The sequence below is a fragment of the Haliaeetus albicilla genome, chromosome 2, assembly GCF_947461875.1.
Source record: "Haliaeetus albicilla chromosome 2, bHalAlb1.1, whole genome shotgun sequence".
NCBI classification, from domain to species: domain Eukaryota; kingdom Metazoa; phylum Chordata; class Aves; order Accipitriformes; family Accipitridae; genus Haliaeetus; species Haliaeetus albicilla.
The window spans coordinates 26,123,277-26,150,253 of record NC_091484.1 but is presented as its reverse complement, the minus strand read 5'-3'; the positions used below and the strand labels follow the sequence as shown (position 1 = coordinate 26,150,253).

Here is a 26,977-nt window from a genome sequence, read left to right as displayed (position 1 = left end):
AGACTGTTACCTTATTCTGTATAGGGCAGCAGGAAGATTAGGCACAGTGATGCTCATTTTCTCTTTGAATCTGGACTGAGGTTTAATTTCTAGCAAAAAGAAACCTGTTCTTCTTGAGCTAAGAATAGTTACTCCATTTCCAACACCACCTCTGCATCAGGTCTACTCTATCAGACAAGGATATGAAGCCCTGTTATCCACCACCAGTAATATTCCTGCTACTACCAGCTTCACTGCTAGCAAAGGTACAGTAAGTGCATAAAACCTGGAAAAGGGAACTTTTAAAGGGTTTGTGGCAAGCGAAGCTTCCTCAGAGAGGACATGCTTGATCCCACTGATTGCTAGAAAGCACTGCCTATTGCAAAGCTGAACTGGGCATTTACAGCCAGGATTTTCGCAGTCCTTAGTTGGGCACTTAATGTAGATGGAAAGACTTATTTTACGTATGCAGACCCTTTGTTGCCAAACATTGCAGCACTATCTCTCTCCTCCTCTATAGCTCTAAAGACTATTGGCTATGTTATGGAGTCTATAAGCTGGTGATCAGTGTACTTAGTTCGGGTATTATAAACTGGTGTCTCCACAGACTGGCAGACATAATGCAGGATGCTGATCTGAGAAATTGTCCTTACATGTATTTGCTCGTCATATAGGAGGCTAGGAATCTTATGCTTCTAGTCAGTAATGGGTTACTCCATTATTACAGCTCAATCAGCACATTTAGCCTCATTATTTCATATTTGCACTATGATTTGAAAACATAACTGACTACAGATGTTGTTAGTTGTTGGTGGGTGACATGGACTCAGCCATTCATTTTGTTATTAGTATGCAGCAACTCAAAGGAAATATCGGGCAAAAGAAGAAAAGAGAAGGTAAAGCCATAAAAACAAGGCAGTGGTTGATGCTCTTGCACTTACAAAGGACAGTCTCATCAAATAATCCATAGTTTCAATGTTGGTAATATTTTACCAGCAGCAACTCTTTCTTTAATTGGAAGGAAGACTGCAAACATTGCAAAGCCTCTGAAATGAAATGCTGAGTGACTGGGCAGCTGGGGAGACCTTACTGCGGCCTTTTAGTACTTAAAGGGGGCTTAAAAGAAAGATGGGGACAAACCTTTTAATGGGGCCAGTTGCGGTAAGACAAGGGGTAATGGTTTTAATCTAAGAGAGGGTAGATTCAGACTAGATATAAGGAAGAAATTTTTACAATGAGGGTGGTGAAACACTGCCACAGGCTGCCCAGAGAGGTGGTGGATGCCTCATTGCTGGAAACATTCAAGGTCAGGTTGGATGGGCCTTTGAGCAACTTGATCAAGTTGAAGATGTCCCTGCTCATTGCAGGGGGGTTTGGACTAGATGACCTGTAAAGGTCCCTTCCAACCCAAACCATTCTATGATTCTATGATTGCTATGACCTACCATGCATGTCTGAAGCCACATGTACCACTTTCCACTCTTAAGTCCTGGATTCCTGACACACGCAACATTTCCATTAAAGTAATAAGGAATGACAAGTAAGATAGCCTCCACTGGCAGAAGACAGATGTAGCAGGTTTGTATTGGCTGTTAGTAATTGTGCAGCAGTAGAAAACCCAGGGCAAAAAAAGGTGAGTAAAAAAGGTAGGATTTTCCCCTCTGTCGGTAAATACAGAAAAATACAAACCAATACGATTCTGGTTAATGAGGGAAGATGAACGAAGGCTTACAGTTTTCAGCAAGCAGTAGCGCGTAGGGTGAGGCACGAAACCGGCAGGGACCTGGGTCGGGGGCTGGCCCCGTCCCTGGCTGTGCGCTCCCGAGGCTCCGTTTCTCCCGGAGCCGGCACACCAAGGCCCGCCGAAACCCTGCCTTGCCTGCGGGGCGCGTCCGAACTCGGGGGTGGCTCTCTTCCAGCCGCCTTCGAAGCCGCAGGACTTGCCCTGAAATCACGCCAGCCCTGCCGTAAGTCAGAGCAGTACAACACTGTCCGGATTTCGGACAGCCCACTGCCTGTAGCGAAAGGGGCTGTACGGAGCAAACCGCCGCAGCAGCCACCTGGACTCTCGTTGTAACGGCGCGTTCCTCTCACCTGCTTTTGCTGCGCATTTCACCTCTCCAGCCTGGCCCCCGAAGTACCGGACTTGCCCCTTCGGCGCGGTTACCGCCAATCCCAGAGAGCTCTCCCAACCCCCTGCCCGGATCTCCCTCCCAACCCCCTGCCCCGATCTCCCTCCCAACCCCCTGCCCGGATCTCCCTCCCAACCCCCTGCCCCGATCTCCCTCCCAACCCCCTGCCCCGATCTCCCTCCCAACCCCCTGCCCGGATCTCCCTCCCAACCCCCTGCCCCGATCTCCCTCCCAACCCCCTGCCCCGATCTCCCTCCCAACCCCCTGCCCGGATCTCCCTCCCAACCCCCTGCCCCGATCTCCCTCCCAACCCCCTGCCCCGATCTCCCTCCCAACCCCCTGCCCCGATCTCCCTCCCAACCCCCTGCCCCGATCTCCCCCGCCGCCGCAGCGGCTCCTCAGTTGCATTGGCCGCCCTCGCCGCTCCGCGCCCCCGCGGCGGGGCCGCCGCCGCCGCCGCCCCCGCCTCCCCCCGCCCCCGCCGCAGCCGGGGACCCGTCCCGGGGAGGCCGGGCCGGCGGGAGCCCCGCCCGCGCCGGCGGGGGAGCAGCAGCGTGCGGCGGTGCGTGCCCGCGGGCAGCGCCGCTGGCTCCGCAGCGCGGGGGGAGCCGCCGCCGCCGCCGCCGGTGCCGCGGCGGAGGTAAGCAGCAGCAGCAGCAGCAGCAGCAGCAGCAGCAGCGGAGTTCAGCAGCCGCAGGGGCGGCAGCCGGCTCCTTCTTCGCAGAGCTCGGCCGCCGGGGCGGGTGCTGCGGGGCTGGCTTCGGCAGCACAAGCCCTGGAGGGAGGGAGGGAGGGAGGGAGGGCTGGGGGGAGGATGGGGCTCCGCTTCCGAGATGCGTCTGCTGATCGGTTTTCGCCTTGTTCTCCTCGTTCTGGGAAATGGGATCTGAAGTGGCAACTGCCCGGTGGTTTGGTAGTTCAGAAAGCGTTGCGTTGTGGCTGCGCTCCTGCGTCTCGGTGGGCTCGGCTACGTGTGAATAAGCAGTTTCAGGGGTAGGCACGTAGTGAAAATCGCGTATGGATTGTTTCCACGCTATTTGAATGGGTGGGATCTGCGAGGGAAGGTGACATTAATAGCCATCATTGCATGAAAAGCGTCATACCTCTTGCAGAAGCAGGATATTTTATTTTTTTTCTTTAAGCAGGAGCTAGAAGGTGCTTGTCACGACCAGTGGGCATATGTTTGCTGAGATGCGTAGCGGTAATGTATGACTGAAGGCACGAGGCTGCTCCATATCGTAATGAACTGGGAGCCTGTGGCTTGCATATTGTATTTAAAGTAGAACGCTGCATGAAAGACAGCATCCTTTTTTAAAACGGGTCTCGAAGCATAGTCAATTGAAAAAGCCTGTTGTAGTACTGTGACAGGCAGTTTACGGAAATAGCCTTCATATATTTCTCTCAAATAGTAGGAGGCGCCACATGACTGTTTCAGGAAAATATTTTAAAGCATAGATTGAATAGATGGGTTATAACCAAGATAAAACCGCTGTGGATAAGTAATTAAGGATTCACCTGACTTCTACAGGAAAAACTGGGAAGGAAACTGAACTATGCTGTGAATAAATGGCCGTGCTTGTGCAGCAGAACTACAAAATATATAACCTAACAGAGAAAATCCACCTCTCAACTGCAGAAAGCAGTCAGGCATTCAAGGTCTATGGAGGGAGTCCTTTATATGGAGAGGCTTCTGTGGAAAAAGCCGCTAATTAAAGCAAGTAGGATCAGTCCTTCTTTATCCTATTGCCAATTTAATGTTTAAAAATGACCCTTTGACTGCCTCAGGAGGTAAATCAGCAATGGGAACGTGCTTCTGATGAATGAGGCTGTCATTTTACAGCTGGCTTGGGGGGGGGTGCAAAACAGTAGATTAAGGAATGCAATTCAAAGGCAAATTTTTAAAAAGCTGAAATTTTCTCCTAATGCTTTGCAGCAGTACGTCTGGAAAGCAGATACAACAGCTCAAATCTATATTAAGTTCCAACTCTTACATCTGCAGAGTGATTTTAACTAGATAAATTGCAGGAATAGGTAACAGTATAGTAACAGTGACGGTACCTGTATCTGAAAATATTCTAGTGACTTTACTTAAAAACTATATTAATTAGACCTAAATCTACACATGCAAGCAATTGGCTATTGCCTACTATGCTGTTGCCCCAGAGTGACCTATTCTCTTCTAGTTTATGTAGCAGATTTACTGTAGGTCCTAATCATAAAGTAATCTTTGATGCAGATGCAGTGAAGTTGTTATGGTAAATTTCTTACCAGCTATTCTGGTTGTGGTGTACCATGCTAATCAGCTGTGTGAACACCATCTATTCCTTTAAAAAATATTTCTTACTTCTGAGGATTTGAAAACTGCGGAAATACATTTAATCCTATTAGGGCTGATGGAATTTACTCTACCCTTGTAAACTGATGTTCTCTAGATTAATGCCAGATATGGAATAGTTTGAACTTTAGTCTTTCCACTGGAGAGATTAAACAAAGAGGGAAGGCAATTACAAGTGTTACAATGGTAGAGATGCAATTACGCGATTGTATACAGGATCTGCAGTTACAATAGCATAATGCAGAATAAAAGAAAACTCAAGCTTATTATTGACAAAGCCTTTTATTTCTGCTGATAAAACTGATGTGCCAATATAATGCTAAAATAGCTGCAATAATGTGCATACATTAAAGACGTTTTATGTATTGACACTGACTGCCTTAAAAAGTTTGAAAACACTGGGCAATCTTTCCTCTCCTGGCAACAGGAGGCAATATTCCTAAGTGCTTGTGCTGTAGCGTCTGCTCTGGTGCTGCCTTCCCTTGGAGGTCTTGCCAGGGTTGAGTTTTGCCTTAACAGATAAGCTGAATCAGCACAGATTGCATTTCTTCACAGCCTGCAGCTGCCCATAGCAAGAGCTTAGCTAAGCCGAATCCTCGGTAGACATGCAACAGACTTTAGTTGCGTCAGCAAAACCCAGCCAACTCATGCTCCAGTCTAGCTCATTGCAGGTAAACAAATACTTCTCTGAGGATTATAGATGGTCTGGAGGTTTTGGCCATGCTGTAAGTCGGATTAATCAATTGCCAGGTAAATAGAGGCAATTAATGTACACATAAATTCTAGTGTATGTACTTACAAATGATTTATTCTGGTCAGAGTTGATAGATCTGTGTAAAAACTTCCACTGAATTGTTTCATGACATCCTTGTTTGAGGAATGTATGAACTGGTATGCCTGACTGTATTTACTAAACAACTAAATGAATTAATAACCAACAAACTTATGAATAGATACTAAGTTTTTGCATCCAAAGCTCAGCTGTGTGGTGGAGCACAACTAAAGACAGTGTGGTGTCTGCAACAGATCTGCTTTGAGTGATAGGGTGCAAATTTATGACTGTGATACTGAAGATGGTTAACTTAAAATCAGTAGTAATTGAAGTGAACAAAAAACTGTTTTGTCATTCTCTGAATTATTCCAAGGAAACCATTAGACAGCACAGTTACTGTGGGGTAGCTGTACATAACTCGGCTGGAGGCATGTGCTGGCCGCAGTACTTATACAAAATAGGAAAACTCAAAATTGCTGTTAAGTTTCTAACTTAACAACCACAAAAAGAAGGCTTCATAGTTGACTCTCTTGGCTGACTGAAGACTGAGTTATTCTTCAAAAGAAGTAGGAGTGAGACCAGGTTGTAATTTTGGACCTACTTTGTAGCTTGTTGTAAATAAAGCTTTTCAAACTTGAGTTTGAGGTACTAGAACTCAGAATGTTGAGGTTAGAGGTGTTACTTATAGATCTCTAATGACAGGAATATGGTAACTGTTGCAATAAGGAGTGATGGGTGTGGGAAAGAATGACCCACCTCTTGTTCCTGGCTGACTCAGGAACTGAATTATGCAGAAGACTTAACCACCTCTTTGGGTAGGAACATGATGCATCTCTGCCTGATACTGGGTAGTCCTTGCCACTGATGACAGTATATGTAATCCATAGTTAAAGCACTCATTGTGACCTTTGGTTTGCTGATAGCATTCCCTGAAAGAAGCGTATGAGCTGGCACACTTACCAGTTTTCCTTTGCAAAGCTCTCTTGAGCACTGAGTAAGGGTCCAACTTGTTTTTTATTATGGGGATGAATTCTCTATGCTCTCATCATTCCTTCTGCATCAGAAAGCAGGTTTTATCCAGTATGCTGTGATGCTGAGGAAAAGATTTGCTAACTAAAATTGCTTTGGCAGTCTCCATTTGGGAGCATGATATAAAGAGCAAGACATAAACATAGTGCCACAAGTGGGCAATTCATTAAATGCTGCAAGCAGAACTACTGATCTTGCTGCAAGCAGCAGTGACCACTGGAGCTTTCTCTTCTAAGAAAAGCACAAGTGGATTTGTATGATTGGTAGAGTAAGGAGCACCTCTAACATCTAGTTTAATTTTCAAAGTCATTGTTCCATCAGTCTATTCCATTCATTAAGTGTGGAGACTTCAAATGAAATTCTTGTCCCGCTGTTCAGGATCAGGTTTTCAACTTAGCCATGTCAGTAACACACTTGTTTAAAAAAAAAAAATAAAAAAAAAATGAGGGAACAGGGCTCTGTTGACAGGCTCACAGAATGGCTGAGGTTGCAGGGACCTCTGGAGGTTCTCTGGTCCAACCCTCTGCTCAAAGCATGTAGAGCAGGCTGCACGGGGCTGTGTCCAGCTGGGTTTTGAGTATCTCCAGTCTCTGGGGATGAAGACTCCACAGCCTCTCTGAGTGACCTGTACCTGTGTTGGACCACCCTCACAGTGAGAGTTTCTTATGTTTAAATGGAATTGCTTGTGTTTTGGTTTGTGCCTGTTGCCTCTTGTTCTTTCACTGGGCACCTCCAAGAAGAGTCTGGCTCCACATTCTTTCTTCTCCCTTCTTTGTCACAAGGGCATGCTTCTGGCTTATGGTCAACTTGTTGGCCACCGGGGCTCCCAGGTGTTTCTCTGCAAAGCTGTTTTCCCAGCCAGTTGGCCTCCAACCTGTACTGGTACAAAAGGAGAGGGAGGACTAAATAAGAAAGGAGGAAGAAGAGAAAATGTCAAAGAGAAAAGGGTAGGAGAAGGGGTTGGCGAGAGTGCGGGGGGGTGTGGGCAACTGGAGCCAGTATGCTGGCTGCAGCAGGCTGGTTTACCTCGGCCTCATTATAATGCTACTGGGGGGAGACCACAGCCTTGAATGTCAATCCACAAGTGCTCCTATGCTTGGTAACTTAAGCAGGATTTAATGCATCCTGCAACTATAAACAATGACATTAGTATGAATCAAAAAGGATGTGTCAGTTTTGTTCTGAGGTTGGTATATACACCTCCAGGGCAGCCAGGACACTTTCCTTTTCAACGGTCTTTGCAATGGCCTAGTTCTGGCACTTTTGGTATGATTTAATAAAAAGTTCGGCTGGGCAGCTCACATTGCTTTACTAAGCTCTGTCTATTAAGGCAGACTTTTCCAGGAAGGACTGTTAAGTAAAGCATCGTGATGCCTCAAAGGAGCAAATGTAGTTTCATGACAAGACACTAGTACAGTATGTTAGTTGTGGAAGACATGGGGGAATCAGTGGTGAAAGAAGTCTTCTATGGTCACTTAAAGGATCACTGGCATGCAGATTGTAATCCAGCGGTAGTCCTCTAGAATAGATGATGCAGGACTACATTTGGGAGTCCTTTATGATGGTCCTAAAATGGAGGTTGCACAATAAGATTGATGATGGGGTTTCATAATACATGTATGCATTGTCTATTTGAGCATATAACTCTTTTGTGTTTGAAAATAACACAGGTGTACTGGGAGTTTTTAATCTCTGAGAAATAGTTGCAGCTATGTCCTTATCATTGGTCCAGATCCACATCCACTGTAAACACGTCAATCAAAATCAATGGAGCCGTACCTGTCTGCCCTTTGTGTACCTTGCTTGTTATGTTTTTTCTTCCAGAAGATTGAAAGTCACCCAAGACACATAAAATAGAGGGATTTTGCTTGATCAATGGTGTTCCTATTCAAAGACTTCAGAGGTGTGATCCATGTGATCTGTGCCAAGCTTTAAAGCAATGGCTTATAGCATGCTCTGCAACTTCAGATTAGAGAGGTGCAGGTAGAGTACTCTCTGTACATGAGCACACACAGGAAAACTAAGATTAGCTTTTCACATGATAATATTTTAAGAGGTAGAGCTAACATCTGTAAGTGGAGCTGAAAGCAATGCAATCACTTTTACATATTGCTAATGCTCCTTCGCTCAGCTTTATTTTTTTATACCTATGTAGATTAACAGTGTAACTGAAATCAGGACAGTAGCCAATCAAGATGTATGTTCTCTCTGAAACAGCTCCCTTTGCTTTAGTTTCTGAGTAAATAGTTAAAGGCCTATCATGTGACCAGGGACTTGAAGACACTCTAGGAATTTTATTAGTTAAGCTGCACTTTCTGTAGTTCACGTCATGTCTATCATTATGTTGGAAAACACTGTAAAAATATTAACAGGATTATATACAAAGGACTAGAAATAGTATACCTCCAAGGTCTGAATACAAAGTAATATTGTAGCATTATATTTATAGTAGTAGATTCAAGGGAATCTCCCATTCATTTCTGTTTCTATCAGCATTTGAGCAGAGCCTGTGCATTGTGAGGGTAATTAATCTTAGAGATCAACCAAGAAAAAACAGTTTTAGATGTCTTTTCATTCTTTATCTTGCTTGCTGCTGTTGGCATAATTGACATGACTGTATACACAGCATCCTTATTCTATAGGAATTTGGCACGACACCCAATTTTTCCGTTGAACTGTAAGCAGTTCTTCAGCAGTGTTGTGGGAGTGGTACGCCATCAGAGTTCTCTTTACTTGCATCCAGGCACATGCCAAAGCCTATGTCCCAAATGTCCCTTTTCTTAACCTGCTGCCTCTTCCTGCCAAGTCGAGTGATCTAGTCCATGGTTCAGTGAAGTGCCTCTTTGGCCCACCATCCAAAAGACAGCAGCCACTCACTTCTGTCTGGACCCTGCTTGCTTCAGATCTTGATCCTACAGGGACAAGGAAATTGATCACCTTCTCACCGAGATGGTTGGCCGTATAATGCCAAGGAGACTTGGCGCCTGCCTGTCCTGACCTACAGGCTCTGGTCTATCCAACAGGTCTGAGACGGCAGGAGGGTTTAACGTTTTAATACCAGATTTACTTACTTGAAGATATTTGACATTATGTTGGATTTTGATTTAGAAGAGTGATACAGCATTATGCCGAAATCACAACACAGGCGTGATACAAACGACTGTAATATACAGTGGAATCACAATACAAACTGATTCCCCATGCCAGTCTCTATGTGCTCCACTGTCACAAAGAGAGAGGTTTTGTCCTAATTAGAGAGGTCCCAAACCATGGTTTGATGAAAAATATAGTCTGGAAAAGTTCAGATAGCCTGCATAGTGAGACATTCTTAGTATTTTTTTTCCTAGCAGTTTGCATTCTTCTGCTTAATTTGTAAGAGTGAATGTTGTATTTTTGTCCATGTTAAGTCCCAGCTCTCATTTTAGCCAGTACTTCTGAAGGACAAATGTTGTACCTCACTGAAGTCAAGTCCTGAAAGTTGTCAGAGGGAAAAGAAGAGCCTCCATAAGGTTATCTGAGGAGTTATCTGGGGATTCAGAGTCAAGGACTCTAGGGTAATTGTGCATGACCTTTCAGATCTGAGATCTGTCTGCATCGAGGAGGAGGCACAGCTCGCTTGAAACATCTCCAGGATCAAGGCCTTTTCTGGCTCCATCAGAAGTTTCAGGTTTAAATGGCAATTAAATCAGATGTATCTTGTGCCATCAGTGTGTGACATGCCAGCTCTGCCGTGCAGGGACAGGGTGGCTTTGCGTGCCACCCTTTGTGGTGGGAATTTACACCAGGATGTTAGGCTACAAGTGGTTAGTAAAATACCATTGCTGACGGTTTTTAGGCGTTCTGATGGGAGTGAGGTGAAAGCAAAGCCACTACAGTTAATTTTCAATTTTCCATGGTAAACAAAGGGAGGGAGAGAGCAGCCTAGGTAAGATGTGTATGCTACAAACCACATATACGTGAAGCTATACTAACCTTTGAAATACTTGTAAACAGTTTCTGTAGAGAGCAGGGGCAGCTTTTAAGCAGCACCAGCCAAAATGTGGAGAGCAGCAGGTGTTGTGCATCCCATTTTCTGTGCCATGGTGCTGGAGCCTGGGGTGTCTGGTGAAATCCCATAATGAAACAGTTGAATGCTTTGAGAAGTTGAACCCAGCTCAGCAAAGCAGATGTGAATGAATGCGGACTGCCTGTAAACAGATAATTGCGCTCTGTTGTTGAATCAAACTTTCATGAAACTAAAATATGTTTTGGTAAAATCCACCTTGAAAATGTGTTCTGCTTGTGGATAGATATATAGATATTGGTGGGGGGGAGGTGTATCTGTCAGGTGCGCAGGTAATGGTCTATACGCTGTACAGTCTGCAGCGGGGAGCCAAGCATATATGACTCCCTCATAGCTTTAGCTGATGAATACTGCGGTGCCTAAGCAGAGAACCTATTGCTTGGTTTTCAGAGGCCCTTTTGGGTGGGACGACCAAATTTAAATACCTGGAAGGCACTGCAGCTACAGATACATTTGAGGAATCTCACCATGATTCCCTGAGTAGTTCTACCAAGAAAATCACTCTGACTGAATTTTCCTACTGTCCCACTAATTCACTCTGCTTCTGAAAAATTTTGAACAGTGTTCAAAGTCACTTTTTTTTTTTTGGAAGGCGTTTTTTCTTTTTTGTTACTTTAATTGCTGAACATAAATCTTGGCCACTCTGTCAACCTCCAGTTTCTTAAATTAGTAGCATTCCTGTTCCTGAGCTAGTATTTAAATTTAACTTAGCCCTTTCCACAAGAATCAAACTCTAACAAAGAAATTGACAATTCAGAGATGCAAGTTAAGCCATATTTTTTTGTACAGTATAGTGTTTGAATTTCATAAGGTAGGACCATGTTCTCTAATCTTTAAGATAGATATATATGGAATGTGATGTTCTGGAAAGTCTGCAAAGAAATCATAGAGAGTCCTCTACTTAGATTCCCCCAAATCAATAACCTACAGAAACATTGTGGTCTAATCCATTACACAGAAAGCTCTGGAGAGCAATAGGAGCCACATGGCACAGAGCCATATATATTTAAATTGAATGCCTTGTAGAATGAGATGAATAAACATCTTGGAATAACACACCCACTTTGTAAATATACAGGTTGCACCAGCTGGCAGATTAAAAAGAAGAAAACAGTAACTCTTCCAGCTTCTTATTACCAGGAAGATCCGAACCAATGGACTGTATGGATATAGATACGTTTGAAGGCATCTGCTCTTCCCATTACAAGGTAAGACACAAAAGGATTTTTCTGCTGGTTTGTTTCTCTTTGGTGCAGTGCAACTGCCTTTTGTGGTACTGCCCAAGATGGCAATGAAGGTGTTCTCCAAGGCTTGCTCAGTCTAGTGCCTCGCTACTAATAACTGTAGCCTACAATTAATGTATAACTGGACTATTTTTAGACCCAAAAAGGCCTCAATTTTCAAAAGTCAATGACAAATGTGGATCCTCAGGGCCTGTAAAATTCAGAGTTTTATTATGTAAAGTATCTGTTAAGATAGCTCTACAGGTCGTCTATTTTTAGCATGTGCTAGTAGGAGACCTTCCCACTCACCTAAGGCATCATTTTTTATGTGCTTATTAATTGCTGTAGATTCAAGTAGACTTGAAACCTATACTTCTTAGTGCAGGATATTAATTGGGAGAAAATGTCTCTAAACTGGATGCCAGAAAATGTCTTTAACTGGAGATGCAAGTTATGCCGTTTTCTTTGTACAGTGTTAATGTTCTTTCAGGTTCAAGATTGTTATATGGTTTGTTTGCAAAAACTGCTGCATTTTTCTTTTTTCCTATCTATTCCAATAAAAATTAATTACGTATTGTTCTAAGCTGAGAGTGGTGGAGAGCTTGATACATTTTCTTGGCATCGTTTGCCTGATGTCTGGGTATACTGTCACTTATTCTGAATGCTTCCTTTATGGAGTTGTTTTCAGGGAAGGTATAAAACACAGATTTTTCAAAAACTTACTTGGAAGTGGTAGAAACACTTGAGAAAGACACGAAGCAAACTAATTTTAAAGTAAACTTTCTCATTTCCAAGATGATGAAGCTCTGCATGGTTGAGGGATGGCTATGTGGGACTTCTTCATGTTCTAACAATTCTGATCAACACAAGATTGCTACAGAGCAAATGCAAAACCACACCACCAGGTCTGTTACTCAGGAGCTCAAATCAGGCAGCTGTGCAGTTGCAAAAAGGGGCAGTTACAACTGGTCTTAGCTGGTGTCTGCTTTACCCCAGAGAGGAGTTTTGGCTGAAGTCAGTGTGACACTCCTTTTCTCCATTTTCACCAGCCAGTGTTAAATGATGAGGGAACCATCTGTGCTGGGGTAATGCACTGCCGTTGCTTCTATTCTGTACAGAAATACTGGCCACCAGCATCCAGTGTTACCAGTATGCCATTTTCACATGCATGAGATACGCTCCTCTCATTCTTCTTTTGTGGAAGAACTAAACTGAAAAGATCCTCTTCCTAAGGTGGGGAGTGTAACACACTGCAGCACTGCTTCCTATAGAAACAGGAGGTGCTCCTTTGTATGCTGAAATAACAGGAATGAAATGTGTGAAGTATTTAGAAAATGCAAAGATAAGCAATAGCAAATACAACTTAGAAGGAAAACCACATTCAAACTCGTGAGTACTTGGGACATTCCGGTAATTTTCCATAATTGTTGTCATGGAGGAATGTACGTAGACCATAAAAACCTGTAAGATCTGGTCTAGATAGCAGACACTTCTCTAAAGAGTTTAATTTCCCCTCCCAGATGCTTGTGTGACCCCTGGTGTCCACACACAACTGCTCCAGTGGAATCTGTATTGCCACCAGTTTTTGCCAGCTTCCACAAGTATAAATGCTGGCCTGGTCTGTGCTTGCTTGTTTGAACATCTTTACACTTGCATTTTATGAAATCCCCAGCTTTAGTGCAAATTCCTAATACAATGGGAGGGGGAGGGGAATCACAGCTTTGGTTCCGCATATGTGAAATAAGAATACCATTTTGTGTTGCCACCTTGCCTGCTTTTTAATCGTGTCCTCTGAATCAGACCTTCTGAGTTTGTGCTTCTTGGCATGGGAGGGAGCCCAGCCTCGGACAGGGCCTCTGGCTGTTGCGTGGCAAGTAATCCTCCCAAATAGGATTTGCATTCTTGTAGCAGCCGTTCTGGGGATAGAGAGTGAATACATGGAGGCAAATTCTGCTTACGCAGACATAGCTCAAGTCCAGCCATTCAGAACGTGAGTCAGTGACAGGCAGAGTTGCACATAAATGGAGTCCTTTCTGAAAAGAACTGGTACTAGCGGCTAAGAAAAACGTACAGGGCCAGAGCATCTGCAGTGTCTTAGTTAACTGGATTTATAGGCACTTATTCACAGCAAAAATGTTGTTAGAGCCCCAGAGTTGCTTTGTTTGTTTTCATTTGCCAAAGGCTGTCATCCCTGCTGAGTTGTCCTGTGGAAATGTGCGTTTGCAACGCAGCTACTTCTGTGCACGGTCTCAGTCTTCATTTAAAACTTCATTGCTCTTTCAGTGCTGTCTACTCTCTGCTTTAAAGCACCTGCAATGGTCTACTATAGTGACTCTCTATTTGGGATGATAACCTGTGGCTGTAGGATAGAATAAATAACTGGAGGTAATAGCAGCTTAAATCAAAGCCAGACCTTGAATCCCTGAACTTTTATATTGCCATTTATTTGTGGGCATTATTCTTGATAGCCTTCTAGGTTTGTTTATCCTTTTTTGGCTGAGGGGCGATTGAAACATCAAACAAAGTTTAGGAAGTGAAGAAACAGACTACCTTCTGGTTTATACCCAAAACAGGTATTCTGATATTAACAGAAGCTATGTGAGTTTCAGTTAATTTTTTTCAGCAGTCTAAGTTTTAAATGAAAGCCTGAAGGAGGAGCACCTGAAAACTTCTGAGAAGTCATGTATTAGAAAAATTGAAAACTGAATAAACATTTCCTTCAACTCACCAAATGTTTTGTAGCTCTTGTTTTTTTCTCTGCAGAACATAAAGATGTGTTTGTTCTTTATATTGAAGCACTGGTAACTTATAATTTAAACATTTATTTTCAAACTTCAGGATAGCTGAATCAAAACCAGTTCATTTTGCTAGGAGTTCATGGTTCAATAAAAGATTTCCTTTTAGTTAAATAAAATAAATTGATTTTGCTTATGACGTAGTCCTGTCTTTCCCCTTTCTTGTGCACTGAATTTGATGTTCCTGTTGTCCTAAAAGCGGATTTGTTACCTGGTGTGCAATAGACCAATCTCACACACTCAGGAGAGATATTGCTTTATTCTGCGCCGGGTGCTCAGTGGACTTTCCACAAATCAAGCACACCAGATTTGTCAGGTGTGTCCCTTTTATACAGTAACAATTGCATCTAATTTATTAAACTACTCCTACCTAATACATATTGAAACTATCTAATGCATATGCATAGGATTATGTAACTGTGAGACATCAGATGCCTTCGCATGCGCGGCGGTCTCGGGTGGTCTTCGGTGGTCGTTTGAGGAGGTATCCCCTCCTCACTTTGACCACTGAGTCACTCTATATCGGGTCAGTGGTTCATTTTCCTGCCAAGAGGGTTGCACCATCAATCAGGAAGAACAGAAAGGATCAGGATTAGTGTTCCAGGTGAGGCACCATTAAACAGAAAGAGTAGAAAAGATCAGAATGATCTTGGCTGACTAACTTAATTTAAGACAGGACTTTTTAATCTACCACAGGATTTTCTGTATCTGACATCATTCCTATTATTCACTTTTACTAGTAGCGCTGAGGAAGCCCAGGCCTCAGTTGTGCCGGGTACCACACCGGGTCCAGCATGAATTGCAAATGTACCTTTCTGCAAAGAGTATATGATCAAAGAGGCAAAAAAGGTTAGATGGGTACAGGCCCAGGAGCACAGGGGACAGTGAGACATTTTTCATCAGCGTGGTAAGCAGTGGCTTCAAGAACCTGCAGGCAGCCATTTACATATGCAACTCTATAGCCTTGAGGTGATTGTGTTTTAAGGTGGTGGAGAATGAAAACATTTCAGCCCTGCAAGTAAGGAGGGATCCCAAGAATTGCCCATAATGTCACTATAGTACTCCCTCCATGCTGTTTTGATTGGAATAAGAGCAGTTTGATTTAAATCAGCTTGGAAAGGGAAGCAGCTTCTTGGCAGTGTGGGGAAGCCTTTCGCTTTTGGAAGTGAGGGAGACAGACAGCTTGCCTGTCTTGCAGTGTAATTTGTCCTGACATTTGCAGGCACAGTAAGTTCTTACTAACTGCAGTGACACTTGCCCTGTGTGACATAATTCGAAACACTTTTTCATAATACTTCCACTTGCATGAAAGCAGCCAAACTGTCTTTTCTAATTTCAGCCCTTTTGATCCCTTGTCCCCAGTGATAAGTTCTGCTTTGCAGTGTTTCCCAGTGCTGCCTGAAGTAAAAAGATGAGATAGTAGCTAGCAATCCAAGGTTTTCCCCGTCACAACTCGAGGGCATGCTAGAAGTCACTGATCCTTCATGAGCTAAATCCTGAAGGAGCTAGCTTCAGAAGATAGCCTTCCCAAAGCAGACATTAAGACATAGAAGTAACAACAGAGCCAACTAACAATATGGTGTGTTTGTGCTTGCCTCCACTTATTACTACTAACATTGGACACTGGCCACAGAATATTGTATTTAAAACTTATCAAAAGGAAAGTGGTATGGAGCGAGATCAGAGTCTTTACAATCAAAAAGAACACATTTGTCTAGTTTTGATGTGGGTCACGAAGTAGGAATTGTTACAACTTTGTTTTTAATTTGTTTCTGCAAGGAGAGTGTCTTTTCTTCAGGAAAGAATACCTAAACACTTGTTGCTACTTAGTCTTCTATTCAAGTAGCATGTGAGATGCTGCAGTTATTTCCTGATGACTAGATGAAAAATACTGTTGTTCTTATAACATTTTGTTCATGCTGATGCCATTGAATATGCATAATTCACTCCCCTTGATCATCTGGCCCTGGCAAGTTTGATTACTATTCCTAACAGCAAGCAATAACATTTCTTTCGGGGTGGTAGGAGACTATTATGTACAATGTGGATGAAAAAAGTCTTAAAGGTGCAGTTAAATACAGTCAAGTGTGGTGGGGAATTCACCAGTAAGTGGAGGAGGTTTGGGAGTATGACCTCTTGTTTGATAGCTGATGTAAAAGTAAACTGGTATACTGTGTAAAATCAGACAGGGAGGTCTGATATAAAGGTAAACTTGCTATGACACTAATCTAAGAGGGCCTGTAAGTACTGGCAAAAAGAAAGAAGTGGGTACCTGCTTATGCAGGATGCGTAGTGCTTCCTCTGGTTTCTTGCCAAACGTAGAAACAAAAGCTGGGACACTGTTAGGTGTCTACTTATTTAGCCTCAGGTTCCTCACAACACAAACAAGTCATGGTTTTGAGGACAACTTCGTATCAGCTCTGCGAGGTGACGAAATGCCCTTATCCCACCCCCTCATACATGGCCACTGAGATTAGCCCAGGATCATGCAAAGCAGAGAACTAAATTCCACTTCTAAAACCGAGTGACAGACCTGGCTATTCACTCAATACTCTTACACCAGCGGGTGGATCTTTCTGCAGAATGAGGAGGCCATACCACTCCTATCCTCAGTTAGATTAAGGATCAGTCAGTTGAATTTCAGCTGCGCATTTCTAGGTCAGATTTAAAGTGAGTAAAAAGGTCACACTTTGTTTCAACTATTTGCTGTTCAGGAAGAGAACTGAAAATAGTAAATGAAGTACAGAAAACTATAGAAATTCAGGAGACACTCAGTTTTGGAGTTCAGCTTCTTACAAGAAAGAGGCCAAACCGAACTTTTAAACTCTTATCTGTCTGCAAAGGTGAGGTTGCAGCTGAGACAGCATCATCTTGTTGTGCTAAAGAGGTCCCTGTAAATAAAGATCCTCATACTGGAAATTAAGTCAATATAGAAAACACTACAAATGTGTACAGTGTGACTTGTGTATTTATTTCTGTATCAGTGCTGTTAATTACGTTAGATTACTAAAAATGCATTTTTAAAGCTCTGTTTGTGATATAACCTTTTTTTTTCTGTTTTCATATTTTTTTTATTCCTCCTTACATGCATCTGCTAATTGCTTAGATTTAGTTAGATGTATACTGCTTAAAAACGAACCTTTGTAAAAGCCAATGCAAAGTAAAATTCTTTTTTGAACAAGTGTCTGTCAGCATTTAGCATGCCAACAGCAGTGCTAAGAATTCGGAGGAATGCTCGTGAGTAGGAAGGCAGAAGCACATCATGTGAAGTTTCGCAAGTGAAAGTTAGCATCCTCTTTTGCACGTAGTTGGAGTTGTTCATAGCTGCAAAGAGCTAGCTGAGTGCTGAATCAAAGTGCTTAAAAAGTGGGGATTTTGACTTCTAAATGTTCCGTAAAAGCATGTTTTTGTGCATTTCAGTGTGGGATCCAAATTTAAATTGTTGGCATCTTTCAAAATGTGTATTAAAAGGCATGGCAAAATTATATATATATGATAAACTAGGTCAGAAGAAGGAACCGTGATTTCTTTGGCTAGAAAGTGAGACAAAGATGATCTGAGCATAGTCTTATGCACAAGATCTGATTGGGTTTTTTTGCATGGCTTTATCCCAATTACCTAATTTACCCACCTTAAATCTTTCCTTTGGTTTAGTGGAGTAATAGCACTAGCTTTGTTTGACTTTGCAAACAAAATGGGGAAAAATGCATGTGCAGTTGGTGAAGATCCAGATGGTTAAAAATGCAGAGTACTGTGACTTTGGTCTAGTTTGAACAACATAATCAGCAGGCAGCTTTGCCTAGGCAGTGTAGTGAACTACCAAATAAGTATTTAATATCTTAAACCCTCTGTTGGGGTTGTCTTTTGATGACATCAGTGTCATAATTCTTGCTTTCTTTTATAGTTATTCAAAGAAGAGATTGGTGCTTTTTTGAAAGTTATATTCTTTGTCCCAGTCCTTTTTCTGAATGCTCTGAAGAATTGTACTTTTTGCTCATTTAGCTGCATCCACTGCTGGCTTTCCTTGCTCAGCTTAGTCAAATTTTTGAGGTAGAGTATATTGTCTATGAACTTCAGGTGGTTCAGCTAGTCTGCCTTTTATGCTGAGTCGTTTTTCTTTTCCACACCATTCTCCAGAAGAGGCTTTCAAAGCTAAGAATGACTGCAGAGAGTCACCTTGTACTGTTCTTCTCTCTGATTTGGTCTATTAGCTGCTCTTGTGTTGTCTTATGGTAGAGGCAACTATTCACCAAAAATGGTCCATGTAAAATCTTATTCTCAGAGCTTTTCTTTAAATAGGAAGATGTTTTACTTATCACAATGGGCTTATTAATTTGCAATTGTTGCTTCCTCTTTTCAGATGTAATTTTCATGTTCTTGAGTAGAATCTCTCTTAAAATGCTGTTGTCTTAGGCACACGTTGTCTACTTTATTTCCTGATTCTGCCACACAACCTAACAGCTTTCAGAATGAAGGTTATCAGGTACCAACTGGCAGGAACCACCACACTGCTCTTATTTTAGACTTTCTTTGCCAATTTAATAGTACTGTATTCTTCAGTTTTCTGTTTCTCAGCAGTAGCTTACATCTTTCTTCATCTTTCAAACTCCGTATGTTTATGTCTTGCCTTAATTTTCCCCTTTTGGAGAATTTGACATCTTCCACCCTTCCCCTTAGGCTGTTGAAATTCTTCCCTCATCTTACTGAGCCTTTCCAGGTTAATGTTAGCTGTCGGCTTACAGGTGATGAATCTGTTTTTATCCAGCTTTACAGTAAGTGGGATCTTCTTTGTGTGTCTCTCCTGGGACTGTGTCATCCCTTGAACTTTTGCTCTGTAGAGAAGTAGAAATATTCTGCTTCTCAGTCACAAAAAAATCAAACACATTTTCATGTTGGTAGTTAGCATTTTATTGTCTTATCTAATTTCAGATCAAATATAGATTTATGTGGTGTCTCTTCATCTACAAGGAAATTATGCTAGCATTCCTGTTCTCTTGTGCTAAACTTACTAGACAGGCATGTGTAACATCATGCCTGTCTCTTGCAGCTTCAATTATATGTATATATATGAAAACAGTGCTTTGTGCTCTTCACACACTCGTGCATAACTTCCTGGTGACTTTCTGCTGGGTGTCTCTTAAGAGTTTCCAGTCTTGTTCCATCCAGCATCTTTTCTAATCTAATGTTGCTGCTCCCATGATTCAAGTTGCAGGACACCTGACTTCCAGGCTTGGAGGAGTGAAGGAAATTTGGAACTTGTTAAAGAAATTTCGGCAAGAAGTGGAGGTGGTAATTTTCAATAGCTCATCCAGCAATAGGTTGAGAAATCCTAGTGCCTGACTTCTCTCTGATGTAAGTGGCACCACTTATTTTAAAGTAACCTCAGGATAAAAGACCAAAATAGAATGACCTGAGGCATGTGCTGTACACTGGGCAGATCAGAGCAAAGCAGTCCTAATGAAATAGCCCCTCTTTCTTTCTTCATATAAGCAGCTCCTGGGAAAGAAGTGTTGTGATTTTCCCCTGCACAAGTGGAAAAGGCTAGGAAAGCGATGTGATAAAACCTGTTAGGGACATGTTCCTTAAAAATTACCCTAGAGTGTTGGCTCTCAAGTATGAAGACTGCTTGCACTGATCAATAGGAGTGTCCAGGTATAGAGGAAGCCGTTCTGCCTATTTTCCTGCAGATCTTTCCCCAAAGAACTGCAAACAATTTCTAACCACTTCAGATATCAGAGGCACAGTCTCATCTAAGGTGCGCGTCTGTTCCAGTGGAGCAAAGAGGAATGTGTTTTAAACAAATGTAGTTCCCCAAGAGAAACTTGTGATCATATCAGAGATCCATTTTTTAGGATCTTGTAATTCTTCGTAGTGAAAGGAGTAATTAAATGCAGGTGAGGAGAATGGTTCTGCTGCTTCTGTCAAGTTTCCTGTGTAACAGGCTAGTAAATGAACAAATTTAAAAAGCTTTTAGGATCTTTGAAAAAAAACAGACAGAAACAGAGGTTGTTGCTCAGTGTAATTATCAGAAGGGCTAGGCAGCTAGGCTTGACTATTTGAAGGCTATCATTAGGACCTATCCACATCAGTATCAAATATAGCAAGACATCTTAAAATCTGACACTTTGTCTATAATCGTGTATTTCCCATGGAAGGTGTGATGTTGCTGCACAGAGATATGTTTGGGGAGTGCTTTAAGATTTGTAGATTAAAGTTGTTATATATGAAATGTACAAAGTGTTAGAATATCAAAAGGGTAGGGGTTTATATCTAAGATCAGAAATAAATAATTGGCTACTTCCCAAAATGTGTGTTTAGTTTTCAAGAACCATAGGGTACCGTGTACCAGCAGGGCTCCCTAAGAAGTAAGTTTGGAGACGTGGCTGCCAGCAGTGACTTTTTCTTAAAAGAAAACGGTGATTTTAGATATCAGCAACTAATAGTACAAAACCAGTGTAGCGCTCAATCTGATAGTGCAGCCGTTGTGCTTTGGTTCTGAGGCAGAAGCTTGGCAGAGAGAGTTGGGGAAGGCATTGAGGGGCTGGGAAGATAATTTTCACACCCTGCACAAGTAGCATAAGCTCTTTGTTTAATCTAATATCCTGAAATCTGACATGGATAACTATCCACGAGGGATATTCTAAGGCTGTAATTAAGAAGTTTTTATGTGAGGAGAGGATAACTCACTGAAACATTGCAGGAAGGGTAGCTGTGAAAATTTTTCCACAGATTTTTTTAATGCTTTTTATCTCCAGTTTAACCTCACGTTGTACTGAATCGCCTCCATTTTCCCTGTGTGATATAAAATGTGTTAGTGGGTTATGGCAAACACTCAGATCTATTGCAACAAAGGGATCATTTGCTAATTTTCTTCAAACTTCCAGTAATAGTGCTCTGCAGCTGTGGCATACTACCTTGCAGTGGTACAGCAAACTAGTCTAAGGATTTCCAAGTATTTTGTGTGCATTAATTAAACTTCACAATACCCTTCTGAGGCAGTATCAGACTTATGCTAGGCAGTGGTCTGTGAATAGTTATATTGTAATTAATGCAGCTCTTTATGACTGGAAGTAGTGTTGGGTAAAATCATGGAAGCTAGCCCCATCACATATTGTATATCTTCCTCCCAAGGTCCTAACACTGTGGCAACAGGAATGCCAAAATTAGAAGTCAGGAGTGTCAGCTCCTGAGAGAGTGTTTTCATCACTGGGCAGTGTTTCCTACCTTAGGACCTTCTTCTGCGTGTCTGCTTTAACCCACCTTCTTTTTACCTTTGTTGCAGAGAAACAGTCTGGCCCTAAATCAACTTTTAAGTGAAAAGTAATTGCAATCATAAATCTCTTCCGCAGGGGGTTGGCACTGTCTTTAAGTTCGATATACTAGGGATCATACTGAACTGCTTCTTGCCATGTAGTCAGTAGTGCATGAAAATTGACAACATTCAGGCACCTTTTTTAATAGAATGCCCTTACCGATGTGCAAGGCAAGTTAGTTGTGAGTTTGTTGAAAATCAACCAAAACACAGCCACCATTTTTTGTTTCCCTCCTATCCTTCTTTCATGGCCCTCTCTTTTTTTGTATAGATGTTAAAAGCTAAGATTCTCATTCTTTAGAGAGCCTGCACAACTCCAATCTAATATCAGTGGGACTATCATGTCAGGTCTAATACAGGTTTTTTGCTACTGTGTTATAAATGCAGCAAAACTTGTGAAACATGATCGCCAAAGGACTGTTCAAGCTGATTTCTTATCACTGGAGCTTACCATCTGTAGCTGACAGCTGGGTAATCACGTAACTAGGTAAAGGTCAGAAGTAATCCACTACTTTGCATTCTGGCACTGCAGACCCTTTCTAAATACAGTAACTAGCAGCGGAGGTGGCATCTCCCTCATGGCATACACAATGTGATGAGAAAAGTAGCTAACGAAAGCTTAGTTTCTTATTTTGAGAGGGGTTGCCCTATTCCTCTTATTAAATAGCTGGCTGCTCACTGCATTGCTACAACGTCTCCATCATCCAAAATAACATACTGACCAGAAATACTGTTCAGTAACAGAAAAATTAGCTGATACCATACTGCTGTGTGGGTGCGGGCAAGAACTGTTACAAAGATACAGGATCTTTTTTTAAATTAATAATTACAGTGTATTTATACTGTCTTTCAATCCATATAATTCAACAGCAGATGATGAAAAAGATCACAGATATCTTGATTCTTTTCCATGCCAAAGCAGGATTGTTCCTGGTGTCATATTTTCCATTGCTTTGCCCAATACATTTTTCAGTGACTTGAAAGACAGATTGCCCATAACTTTCTCTCTAGGTGAGGCTCAGGTTCTTACATGAGTTTCAATAAGAGGCTCATTCTTTGTTGCAGTAAGCAGTTCATCAATATAGAATGACATTTGCCAAGTTGATCAGGATGAATCTATGCATTTCATGTAATAATGGAGCAGTTTATAAACCTCAATGACTAGATGGTGAAATTGGAAGAGAAAGCGTATGACGCCTTGACTTACAATGGTCTGAAAAGGTAGAGGCATTGCTTCTTGAACATTAGCCGTGTAACCACGTGGCTGTCTCTTCCTGTAGGAGAGCACAACCAGCCAAGTGGGCAAGCGTATGCTACAGGTTGTTAAAACTAACAAAGTTTATAAAGGGGAAAGATGCACTTTGCTGGAAGACTTCTGCCTCAAGTCAGCAAGATTCCTAACTCAAGCTCTCACTGCTTACCCCGTTTATAGCTATACAGGGTCTTTTCAGGTGGTTTATTAAGTGATTGTTTTTAGGGCTCGGCCGTAAACATGAGGCTTTGCATTCCAACCTCTTGGGAAAAATCAGTGGTGAGTAGATTGTCAGCCAGGAGAAGTTGTGGATTCAGTCCCTCATTAGGGAAGTGTCAGTGTTGCATAACCATAATTGCTAAACTCCTTGTAGTCTGGAGAGAGAGGCTGATCTCTATTGTGAGTCCTTTCCCTTTTTATGACTCTTAATCTACATGAAAAAATGGGCAGTCCAGCCTAGTCATATAAAGTTGTCTTAATCCAGGTAAAACTCTTCCTACCTCCTCTCTTATTTTCCACTGTCCACCAAACTTAAGTCCTCAACTAAACCTCTAATTGTATTTATAAGATTACTTTTACAATATTTCCTTTCCTTTTCCCCAAATTACACTCAATCTCTTCCAGAAATAATTTTCAGCATGAAAGTGCTTCAAGTGAGCTCCTCCAAGTGGAAAGCTTTTGTACTCTTATTTACTAGAGCAAAACATATTGAAGGAGTATGAAACTTGAGCCTCTGTAGCTCCTATTATCACTTAGCATAGCAGCTAACGTGAGTACTGAAGTATGTACAATCCAGCTTTTATCCTGCTTGATTAGCAGATCCATCCACTGAATTTTGTTGTTCCTGTTCCTGTAGAACTGAAGCTATTAGCCCAGCCTTCTCAATTCTGGCTAGATAATCATCTCTGTAGGATTAAAAAAAGAAAAAAAAAAGGAAACGGTTTATGCTTAGTTTTGAAAAGAGATGTTAAATATTCATTCCCATTTGTTCTTATCGTTAAGGAATTGTGCTGACAAAAGCACTTCACTCATGAAATAAGAAGAATGGAAGGGAGAGGGGAAGGCAAAATAAATAATACTGAAGGATGTGCATGTGGCTTGGCAAATTGAGCAAGGGGAGGAGGTGGGGTCAGGGTTCCCAGCTTTGATTGCCTGATTTGCTCGATTCAACTGATTTGCTCTGTGACACAAAGTACCTTCGCTCTTCAGTATACCCATCCATTAGAAGGTTATGTTACCTGATTTAATAAAGGGTTCTGCAGATTATTTGTAAAATGCTTTAGGAACTTTGAATGAAAAGAGTTATGTGTAGATACGTATGAATGTAGAAATAAATATAGACATGCACCTCAGCCTAGTGCAGTTACAGAGCACAGCATCACTGCCACCATGGAAGGGACTGGAAGAAACCTGCTAGGAGCTGTTAAGTAATTCCTCAAGTCTTTAGACATTTACTGTATGTTACTTTGGCTTGCAGCAAACGTGGGGTGATATTCAGCTTAGAATTCATATTCAGCATGAGAAGAGTTCTGGAGGGAAGAGGAGGAAGTGTGGGGAGAAAGGGTCATTTGTTGAGGTTTTTTAATTCCTTTTGTACTCTTACCCTGTCATTAGAGCCATAATTCATTCTTTCTCTCTTCTAGAGCCCTAGCTATTTACTCAGTGTTAAGCCACTGGCATTTTAAAATGAAAGATTTTCAATAGCCAAGAATTACATCCTGAGGGGAAATAAAAAGCTTTTTCAGGCACACTTTTCCTCGAAGACAGAGTACTGGGTAGCTGGATGGCTGGTCAGCTTCAGGATGACACTTTTTAGGTGATTATAGCAGCTCTTCTCTGAACACTTGCTTCTCCTACTGCTTATCAATTCCATTTGCAAATCACTCAATTTTTAAACCATTTAATGACTCTGTCTTAAAAAATATTCAGGTTATAGTGATTTGCCAAAAATAACGCCAACCTGCTCTTCCACAGCACTATAGGATTCATTCCCCTTGCTTTGTATCTGCTGTGTATTTTTTCCTTTAGTTTCTTTTTCCTCCTCTTTCCTCAATTTCAGCTGTCCTTGTGACAGTGGTGTTCAGATGGAGTAGAAAGCAAGGGAAATAGTTCCCTTAATACATTTTTGCTGCGCAATTGGGAGAGAAGCCTTTAAGTATGTGTCAGCAGGGAGGCAGGCAAGAGGTAACAGATGGCATGAAAGGCGAGCTAAGAAGCCATGAACATACAAGGGAGCAGTATTTCTCAAAGAAAGATAAGTAATGTTGTCAAAGCAATATGCAGGGGAAGGAAGACAGTTGGACACCTAAGGCAAAGTCAGTCAGAGCTTGAAAGTGATCTAAACACCAGTCTTCCCAGACAGAACATTCTCCCTGGTGAGTGGGCCGTGGTGAGCTGCTGGCTACTTGGGACGAACCTTTGGTTTCTAGATCAAAAGACATACAGACCTCTCAAGTACTTTGATTCATGCTTCTTGGATGTTCAGGGTGGAGCCACAACCTGTCCTAAGCCCTTAGGCCATGTGGCAAGGGAGAAGCTACGGTGCTGCAGCTGGAAGCTTTTTATCTTACCTAGCCAGTGTGGCTGCATCAGTATGAATAAATTAAATATGGCCGGCATGCCCAGAGTCATTCTTGGGCCCTGAGCACAGCTAGCTACATGCAGCTCATCCCTATGTGATTAAACTTTTTTAGCTTCCAGAAGATAGCCACATGTAAACTGCTTGCTTGGGATGGCATCTGCACATTGCTAACTCCCAAAGTGTGCCTGAGAATTGTCAAAACCAGGCCAGTGACCATTTGAATGATTTAACAGCATTGATGATTGATTTTCAGCGCCCAGGGTGCAACAGGTTGGCCTTGTCTGAAGGGTATGGAAAGGGTTGCAAAGCTGATGTTGCAATGATAATGTAAGGTCAGACATAGGCAGTGAGGATGCACAGTGAGACATGTTGATCTTGACAGTGCCACTGTGGTGTTTTGGGTTGACTTTACCCCACCTTCAGGAACTGAGAGAATGTTTTGAACAAGTTTTGCTTTTGAATGTCTGCAGTTTGTTTGAGCCCGAGGAGCTCAGTTGGCAAAGCGAACAGGGACAGATTGCAAGTCGTCTTCCACAGAACTGCTTCAATTTTTCAGACCTCTCTGCACGAGGAAAACAAGATTCTTGGGACTTTATTCCATGAGGACCAGCCATAAAACAACACTTAAAAGAGGCACTTTTCTGTCGATTGCACTTGCCAATGCCATTATATGAATGTGATCCTAATGCCTGTTTGCAGCAGCGCTGTAAGCAAACTTATACCATGGTTTATTTCTAACTAATTAAAGTCTTATTTAGGAATGAGTCATTTGTACACCAGAATGATTTATTTATTTATTTTAAATCACAGAGACAGGCATTTCATACTGAGGTCTGCTGCCTCTGTAGTGCAACTTATTATCCCAAAAATGGTCTGGGGTTGCTTCTCTCTGAATCCAAGCATCTGTGACGTTAATGTTACTGCATTTTGTAATTGGTACTTGATAGTTTAAGTGGATAATCAGCTAAGACATAAATGCAGCTTACCAGGAAACAATTGAGAATTTAGGATAATAAGGGTGATTAGACACTGTGTTATGCCAGTCTCATGCTAAGATAATTCTACTGAGTTGAAGTTGTGCAAATAATGCTGTAAGATACACAGTGGTCAGGCAGACCCCCTTCACGTTTGCTTGACTGCCTACCTTTGAGCAGACACAGTCTAAATGGTAGTAAGCTCCTGTTAGTGAGAAAGATTAAATGCTTCTCAAGTCTAGGATTCTAGACATTGCTTCCCTGAGATCTTTGCAACTTCTTTAATAAAGAAGTTTGAAAACCAGTTAATAACATCCCATAAGAGTTGTTGTTTCAAATACTTTTCTTCTGTTACCTAGGCTTAATATTTTAGATTAAAACATGAAAGGAGAAGCATCTTGTCCAGCATTACATAAACCTGGTGGCTTTTAGCATTCACTGGGAATCCTTGTTTGCTGCTAAAGCAGGTGTTAACGCTCTGCAGAGGAGAGAACCGCGCGTGTTCTGCTGGTGGACAAGCACAAGACTGA

General features: G+C 42.1%; 2 protein-coding genes across 5 annotated transcripts in view; both read left to right on the top strand.

Annotated features, from left to right (window-relative positions):
* Positions 1–799: 799 nt before the first annotated feature.
* Positions 800–2,755, top strand: LOC138688393 (uncharacterized). Its single transcript, XM_069799630.1, has 3 exons — positions 800–875; positions 1,899–2,052; positions 2,104–2,755. Exons 1-3 carry the CDS (start codon positions 800–802, stop codon positions 2,753–2,755), a joined length of 882 nt encoding a protein of 293 aa, XP_069655731.1.
* The window catches only part of TMEM108 (transmembrane protein 108), a 172,823-nt gene continuing 148,437 nt past the window's right edge, over positions 2,592–26,977 (top strand). For 2 of the 4 annotated variants that reach the window (XM_069811501.1, XM_069811518.1), the window contains exons 1-2: positions 2,593–2,751; positions 11,389–11,518. The gene's annotated coding sequence lies outside the window, so the exon portion shown is untranslated. Of the gene's footprint in view, positions 2,752–2,884; positions 3,105–11,388; positions 11,519–26,977 lie in introns of those variants that run through there. The other 2 variants (XM_069811527.1, XM_069811510.1) reach the window with 2 other exon arrangements.

Coding starts and splice junctions, on each gene's coding strand:
- LOC138688393 (XM_069799630.1), top strand. CDS start 800: ATGGACTCAGCCATTCATTTTGTTATTAGTATGCAGCAACTCAAAGGA. Junction 876..1,898: donor GCAAAAGAAGAAAAGAGAAG/GTAAAGCCATAA, acceptor GCTCTCTTCCAG/CCGCCTTCGAAGCCGCAGGA. Junction 2,053..2,103: donor CAGCCACCTGGACTCTCGTT/GTAACGGCGCGT, acceptor TCACCTCTCCAG/CCTGGCCCCCGAAGTACCGG.